This window comes from Orycteropus afer, unplaced genomic scaffold (genome assembly GCF_000298275.1).
Source record: "Orycteropus afer afer isolate SDZICR_OR568_19922 unplaced genomic scaffold, OryAfe1.0 scaffold00307, whole genome shotgun sequence".
Lineage (NCBI taxonomy): Eukaryota > Metazoa > Chordata > Mammalia > Tubulidentata > Orycteropodidae > Orycteropus > Orycteropus afer.
In genome coordinates this window covers 3,800,355-3,808,448 of record NW_006921894.1, presented here as the reverse complement: position 1 = coordinate 3,808,448, position 8,094 = coordinate 3,800,355, and the positions used below count along the sequence as shown (strand labels likewise).

Here is an 8,094-nt window from a genome sequence, read left to right as displayed (position 1 = left end):
GGTGAGGGTCAGATAGATTCAGCATAGAGGAGGGAATCATCTTACTGCCAAGGAGCTCCAAATAAAAGGGTCCTGCTTCTTTATGGACTGATGGGTGTGGAGGGAAGGGGAAGGTAGGAGTGGAAAAGTACTAAGTCAAAGTGGAGAAAAGTATCTCAGCTGAGGCCCCCAGTAAATGTACCTGGGCTAGGAATGCAGATAAGCATGGTTGGCAGGGCAGGGGTAGGACTGAGTCCTTGACTGCAGCTCCCTCCAGAGACTGCCATGCACTGGATACCATGTCAGTCCTGTGTGGGGAGGTCAGCTTCCCCATGAGGCCTACCAGGCAAAACCTTCTAATTGCCTTTGGTTGGGCATGAGGATCATGGATAGGACTTTGGCCTACAACTAGACTCCACATATATGTTTGATTTAATATACCTTCAATTAAAACTAAAACAAAAGCCTTTTAATAAAAGCATTGATGTGAATTTTTATTGCACTCCAGGATCCCAGGCATCTTTGGCTCCCACACAGTGTGATACTTTACAGATTTCAAGGATGCTTGTTTATGCTGGCTCGTTGAATTTTTCCTACCAGCCACCCATGGGACACTGTCATCAAGGCTGCCATGAGGAAGTACCCAAACCCAATGAATCCCTGTGTTGTGGGAGTGGATGTCTTGGAGCGGACTGTGGATGGCTACGGCCGGCTTCATAGCCACCGCCTGCTCAGTACTGAGTGGGGGCTGCCTACTCTTGTGAAAGCGGTGAGCCCCACACACTCTGCTACTGTCTATCTGTAGGAAATAACTTTTGTCTATAGCTTCTAGTCACGATTTCTACGAAACTCAAGAGATTATGTGTTTTTCTGTAAAATTCATTTAGTTATCCATATGTTGGCTTCAAAATATATCTCAAATCCAACTATGTTTTGCCCCACATTTTACCCTCAACCCTAGCCCAAGCCACCATCAAAATCCCTTCTGCCTTACTCCACTGAACTGCCAGAGAGCTTGTTTTTAAATGTAAATCTGCCGATGACTTCCCCTTACATAGAACATACTATTGACTTCCTCTCAACTTGAGTCCAAAGTCCACTCTCCCACAAGTGGTCTTGCCCTTGTCTAAAGTATCTACCCAGTTTTCCTTCCTCTACTGCATTGGCTAAGGAGCTCTGATGGCGTAGCGCCTAAGGTATTTAACTGATAAGTAGAAGGTTGGCAGTTCAAACCCACCAGCCACTCTGCAGAAGGAAGACTGGGTAATCTACCTCCATAAAGATTTACCACCTTGAAAACCCAAAGGGGGTGGCTGTGAGTTGGAATTGACTCAATGGCAGTGAGTTTGGGGTTGTTTTGCTTTTTGTTTACTGCATTGGCTGTCTTGCTATTCCATGAACACAACAGGTGGGCTTCTGCTTCAGGGCCTTGGGTCTGATGTTCTCTCACCTGACATGCTGTCCCCCAGAACTTCTCTCAAATGTCCCCTTGGCAGAGGGAGCATCCTTGATTGCCTATCTAAAATAGTACTCTTCTTCACCCCAAACCCTTTACCCAGCTTAATTGTTTATCAGAGCACTTACTATGGTCTTAACACTCAGGTAGACTTGAATTCATTTATTTGTTTAATGTCTGTCTCACCCACTAGGATGCAAGTAACTTGAAGACAAAGATTTTGCCTGTTTTATATATTGCTGTATCCCCAGTTGCATTATTCATTGGATAAATAAATAAGTAAATTAAATAGTATTTCTTGTTTGGTATGAAATGAAATTATTGACATATCACTATGCTAGTTTTGCTTTGTTTTTTAGGTTTTGGGAACCAGTAGGACTTTGACATACATCAGAGAACATTCTGTTGTGGATCCAGTGGAAAAGAAAATGGAACTTTGTTCCAGCAATGTAAGCAATGACCTAAGACGAGAAAGGTGCTTAATATTTCTTGGTGATGGTGCGTAATGGCTTCATTTACTTTTATTTCCAGTCCACCTTTGGTCTAAATGATCTTTTATGTATAATAGAAAGGCTATTTAGCAGTATTTTATTTACCTTTTATTCAAGTATAATAAAGATACAGAAAAATGCACATAATGATGAATTGTCACAAGCTGATCGCACCATTGTAACCAGGAGGCAGATCAAAAGCTGGAACATGACCAGCACCATAAGAGCCCCCCTGTGCTTGCTTTTAGTCACCCCTCCTCCCAGGAGGACCAGTGTTCTTAACTTCCAGCAGAGGAAGCCCGTTGTTTAAAACAACTAGAGACCTGCTCTGGGTGAAAAAGGGCAGGGATGAGTCCTTAAGGTTACTTACCCTCCTTTCTTTGAAGGGGTCACTGAAACATCTTTGAACCTCTAAGAAGACCATTAAATTCACTTTGAAAAACACCTGCCCAGCCTATAGCAATAGCCTCTCCTTTGTCTTTGTGCTATTGGTCTCCTCACTCATCTGTCCTCTACCCAGGTGATAGAACTGCCCCATAGGGTTTCCTGTCTTTAAGGATCACTGGGTTTTTTCTTCCTCAGAGCCACTGCATGGGTTCACCCTACTAGCCTTTTGGTTAGCCAGATCAGTGCTTAACCATTGCATTATCAGGGCTAATCACTTTCCTCATCTCTGAGAGGACAGGGAGAAGATTTCAGTGCAGACTATTACATAAGTGAAAAATAAGTGTTTTATCAGTGGTGGAAGGTTGCATTTTTTGATTTTTAAGAAACTTTTTTTTTTTTGGTGTATATAGTTAACAAAACATTTGTCATTTCAGTAGTTTTACATGTATAGTTCAGTGGCATTAAATATGGTCACCGTTAAGTATTTGTTATATCGCTTTTGAATATTTATTTATTTATTTAATTTTAAAGATAGTCTTCTATTGGAATTGGCTCTTGAGAAGCAGACTAATTGGGTTGGACAACAATGAAATTCTACAACTCCGTTGTTGAATGTGGTAGCCACCAGCCACAAGTGATTATTTAAACTTGTTGTTGTTGTTGTTGTTATGTGCCGTCGAGTCAAACCCGACTCATAGCGACCCCTCCTTGGGTTTCCGAGGCAGTATCACTACGGAAGTAGGATTGCCCAACCTTCCTTCTGAGGAGTGGCTGGTGGGTTTGAACCGCCAGCCGTCTGGTTAGCAGGCAAGTGTCTTAGCCACTATGCTACCAGAGCTCCCATTTAACTTAGTTAAAGTTAAATAAAATAGATTTCATTCCACAGTCATACTGGCCACATTTCTTCTTCTTTTCTTTTTCTTTTTTTTAAATTAAGTAGTAGTTGACTATTATTCGGGCAGAAGATTCCTGAATCAGGTAGCACCAAACCACATGTGGAAAAGTGTTCCCAACTAGCCACATTTCAAGAGCTTATTAGCCACATATGTTTACTGACTACCACATTGGGAAATACAGATCTAGAACATTTCTATTGTCACAGAAAACTCTGTTGGACAGTGCTGTTCTAGAGCTTTTAAATGGATTTTAATAGGAAATACTGTAAATGGAGGACTTCAAGCAGTACTTGAAGAGATAAGAAATGCATACTCTTGCTCTCCCAGTCTGATGAGATCAGACATGTTCAGGGTGATATGGCCATAGACATTGCATTCCCAGTCTGTGTGTAGACTCAGGGTTCTATCGCTTGAACTCTTAGGCGACTCTCCAAACTGGGGACTGGTATGGGTGAGTGAAAGCTTCTTGCTCATTTACTTAGATACTGAGGACATTTTCTCATTTTCTACAACTGCCAATGGCATAGGCAATTTGAGAGAACATTGCAGGTCAGAGACTTCCTCATATTTTTGGATTAGGGTTGGAGAGAAGGTAGCTGTTATGGATCCAATTGTGTCCCTGTAAAGTATGTGTTGTAAATCCTAAGGATTATAAAGTTATAAGGAACTCTGGTGGTGTAGTGGTTAGTGCATTTGGCTGCTAACCAAAAGGTTGGTGGTTTGAACACACTAGCCACTCTGCGGGAGAAAGATGAGATAGTCAGCTTCTGTTTACAGCCTTGGAAACCCTATGGGGGCAGTTTTACTCTGTCCTGTAGGGTCACTATGAGTTGGAATGGACTTGATGGCAGTGGGTTTGATTTGGGTTTGGTATAGTGGTTATAATTCCACTTGAGAATGGTTTTTCTTTGTTATGTTAATGAGGCAGTATTATTGTAGAGTGTATCTTAAATTAATCTCTTGAGATAAAAAAGAGCAGATTAGGTAAACAGAAAGCATGCAGGCAGAGATGAGGGAAGATAAATACCAAGCCACATGGAAATTTCCAAGGAACTGAGGAACAGAAACTGAAGAGGTGGGAACCTTCCTCCAGAGCCGACAGAGAGAGGAAGACTTCCCCTAGAGCCAGCACCCTGAATTCGAACTTCTAGCCTCCTAAACTGTGAAAATAAATTTCCATCCATTAAAGCCACCCACTGGGTTATTTCTGTTACAGCAGCACTAGATAAATAAGACAATAGATGACAATAGCAAAAAGGATCATCTGGACTTTGTGCCATAGTATCTCCTAAACCTAAATATTTCTTCTGTTCTGGCTCATAGGGAGCTCTGATGGTGTAGTGCCTAAGACATTTGAATGCTAACCAGAAGTCTGGTGGTTCAAACTCACCAGCCACTCCTCAGATGGAAGATTGGGCAATCTACTTCTGTAGAGATACCACCTCACGAACTCAAGGAGGGGTTGCTATGAGTTGTAAACAACTCGATGGCAGTGAGTTTGGTGGTTTTTTTTTTTTTTCCCCCCCTCCAATAAGTCCTAATTTTGTGATGAAAGCTATGGGTAAATAAATGACTTGGGAAGAATTATAAGAGAAATAGGAGGAACTAAAGCCATTGTTTCTGTTTTTTCAAGATCACACTCACAAATTTGGTTTCGGTTGATGAAAGATTGGTGTACATGCCTCATCCGGAGAACCCTGAAATGTAAGTCATTGCCTCTTGGTTTGACACTCTGAAATCTGAGGGCAAGGGCCTATCAGCATCTATTTTTTCTCTTTCTTCTTCAGGACTGTACTCACCCAAGAGGCCATCATCACAGTGAAGGGCATTAGCCTGCGCAGCTATTTAGAAAGTTTAATGGCCAATACAATATCATCCAATGCGAAGAAGGTATGTATCTTGTTCCAGGAGCCTCTGTGTGCTCTAGTTGTTATGTACCAGATAAAATGGGTGAAATTCTTAGTCCCAGAAATCCTAAGTGCTGGGCTCTCCTTTTCTAGCTGAGTTCTTAATGCTACCACATTCTCTACAGTTACATCCAAAACCAGCAGCAAGGAAAAACTAGCCCACGTCTGAGGGAAAAGTGTGTCTGGAAGCCTAGAGAGCAACCATGCTATTATTCTTAGTAGGGGAAAAGAAAACTAAACCAACTGCCCAATTCTGACTCATAGTTGCCCTATCCAGTTTCCAAAGTTATAAATTTTTATGGAAACAGGCTGCCACATCTTTTTTCCATGGGGCAGCTGGTGGGTTCAAACTTCAGGACTTCCACTTAGCGGCCAAACTCTTTAACCACTGAGCTTCCAGGGCTCCTTTAGTAAGGAAAATATTAGAAATATGGAACAACTACCACTTCAAAGACCTGAAATATCATAGACTCAACAAAACAAACACACAAACCCTAAAATCAAAAAGCTAATAGTAGGTTAACATTGTAAAGGAATTGTCTTGATTTTTAATAATTTCATATTTAGTGGGATAGGCATTGCCTAAGGCATTTGACTGCTAACCAGAAGGCTAATGGTTCAAACCCACCAGCCACTCCTCGGAAGGAGGGTTGGGCAATCTACTTCAGGAGAGATACTGCCTTGGAAACTCAAGGCACTATGAGTCGGATCTGACTCAATGGCATGCGTTTGGTTTTTTGGTTTTTGGGATAGGCATTAAGTGACTTTGGCTGAATCCACTCCATTTGTAATGTTTCCCTGGAGATAGCTGCTGTCTTCTGTCTCTACTTTGGCAGGATTTGGGAGTGAGCTTTGTGGGGGTGGAGGGGGAAGGATGGCTTGCACAAAGCCATCTGTGGTTTTCCTTTTCTCCTACAGTCGTCATGGGTAGTGGGCACAGCCTTGGAGAGGCAGGGACTGTTCAGGGAGCCCTTCTCCTACTCTGAGGTGATGCTCTAAAGAGTGTGAATGCTCTGGAAGGAAGATGTACAAAGTCAAGACAATGTCACTCAGCAGAACAGGGCCTTTTTACTTTATCCTACATTACCTCCCCCTAGCCCACCATTCCCAACTCTTCCCCTAACAATGTCTCCTGATTTGTTTTTTTGTTTTGGTCAGATGTGGATCTTCATTTTCAGGATCAGTGGAAGAATGTACTGATCTTTATTCTATATTTAATTTCAAATTAGTGGAAGACCACTAATGACTTGCCTTAGTCTAGTCATTTGTAGAAGGGTCAGTCTGTCCTATTTTTTTTCAGAAAAATCCAGATTTAGGCAGAACTTAGCTTAGTTCAAGGAAGTTAGAGAGACCACAGGCATCAGAGCTGCAAAGCAATGAAAGGTGCAATGTCATTGAGCTTTGTCAGCCCTTTGAGCCTGTGTAGGGTGAGACAGACCTTACTTTGTATTTCCAGTGTCTGGCTTACAGTAGGCACCAAAAATGTTTGTTGAAATAAAAATTATGTTTCAATTTGTAGGACGAAGGGAATACTCAGGCCAAAACCAGCTCAGACCTTTTATGAGAAAGTCAGAGTAAACTCAGCAAGCCCAAATTCACTGTATTTTATTTCACTTTATCTTAGAGGTTGCTGTGTTGAAGTCTTGATGGAGAATCATTACCTCCCTCTAGCAAGCAAATGGAATAATCTTTGTAGTTTCAGTTACCATTTTAGAGATAATTCTCATACCTGGTAATAGCTGGTGGCCTAAGAGTGGTTGCAAGTGTTGGAAACAGAAGGGTCATCCTGTGACAAAAAGACAGATGTGCTCTGCTTAAAACAGGGTATGTGTGTGTTGGGGAGTCCTGGAGGTCACTCACCCCCCTTTCCTTGAAGAGGTTACTGAAGCATCTTTGAATCTCAAAGAAGTCTGTGGAATCCACTTTGAAGGCCTTCCTGTGGTTTTCTTGGCCTCAGAGCTAGAATTTCAAGATCCTGAGGTTAGGGAGTATACTCTTGGGCCTCTAATGAGACTCACTGAGGAAGCTGGAAGGAGGCTGCTGCTTCTGCCTCATTCTCCAACTACAAAGGGAGACTTGCTACAGTACAATAAGAAGATGTTTTGTTTGCTGACACAGAAGATTTTAGGCATTGAATACAGGCCATGTCAGTGCTAAGCCTGAGGAACTGCCTGCTTTAGTGAAAGATTATTGCAGAGAGACTTCCACAATGTCTCTTCTAATACCTCAGTACTTTCATTCTGCAGTTCAAATGATAGGCACAGTTCATACTCTAGAGTGAGAGGGGCAGACTTTCTTACACCATATTGAAACCTTTTCTGTGTCACTCCAGGGGTGGGCTGCAATTGAGTGGATAATTCAAAATTCTGAAGGCGCTGTAAGCTAATGGGCCCTGCATCTGTCCCTTGTGATGAATGGTGATAACAGCAGCACTCAGGAACCGGTATAGATTTCAGCATTCTCTTCACTGTGTGCATGGTGTGTGGGAAGACGCTTAAAAGATGAAATTGCATGTTAATCTCTAGTTCTGTGCTCCTTAGTGGCTTTGCTGCTCCTCCTCAGTAGTGAAAAGAATCATCACTAGGCTTCTCTTCCTTCTATTCACTTCCTACTTTCATAGCAGTATTAATTTTCAAGGGAAATTTGGACATTTGTTATCTGGTGTCTCATGAATACAGTTCAGTTATTTCTGCACACTGTTGTCAGTATTTGGTTGCGTAAATAATCCTCAAAATGTGTGCATAGTTGGCAAAGAGGCTTTCATTAGTAGGGCCAGATAATGGGAGGATTCTCTCATTTGGGGTAAAGTTTGAAGATTTGCACGTGTTCATATAAAGAATATGTGTCCTCGGAGCAATGCTGCAGTGAGGATAAAGCTGGCCCATATCTTCCTTTGCTATAAACCCTTGTTTGGCCTCATTATTGCTCCAGTTTGTGTCTAGTGATAAAGTCCTTTGTAGCATTACCTAGAGCTTCAC

General features: G+C 42.0%; 1 protein-coding gene across 1 annotated transcript; it reads left to right on the top strand.

The window, feature by feature from the left end:
• The first annotated feature begins 586 nt into the window (after nt 1-586).
• On the top strand, nt 587-7,502 carry PRELID3A (PRELI domain containing 3A). Its single transcript, XM_007951678.1, has 5 exons — nt 587-748; nt 1,795-1,884; nt 4,843-4,913; nt 4,997-5,099; nt 7,449-7,502. The coding sequence occupies exons 1-5, from the start codon at nt 611-613 to the stop codon at nt 7,500-7,502; spliced, it is 456 nt and encodes a 151-aa protein (XP_007949869.1). The 5' UTR covers nt 587-610.
• The last annotated feature ends 592 nt before the right edge of the window (nt 7,503-8,094 follow it).

Excerpts from the sequence above, each read along its gene's own strand:
- PRELID3A (XM_007951678.1), top strand. The coding sequence starts at position 611 with ATGAGGAAGTACCCAAACCCAATGAATCCCTGTGTTGTGGGAGTGGAT. Across the intron at positions 1,885-4,842 it reads TGGAACTTTGTTCCAGCAAT|ATCACACTCACAAATTTGGT; the intron begins GTAAGCAATGAC and ends TGTTTTTTCAAG. Across the intron at positions 4,914-4,996 it reads CATCCGGAGAACCCTGAAAT|GACTGTACTCACCCAAGAGG; the intron begins GTAAGTCATTGC and ends TTTCTTCTTCAG.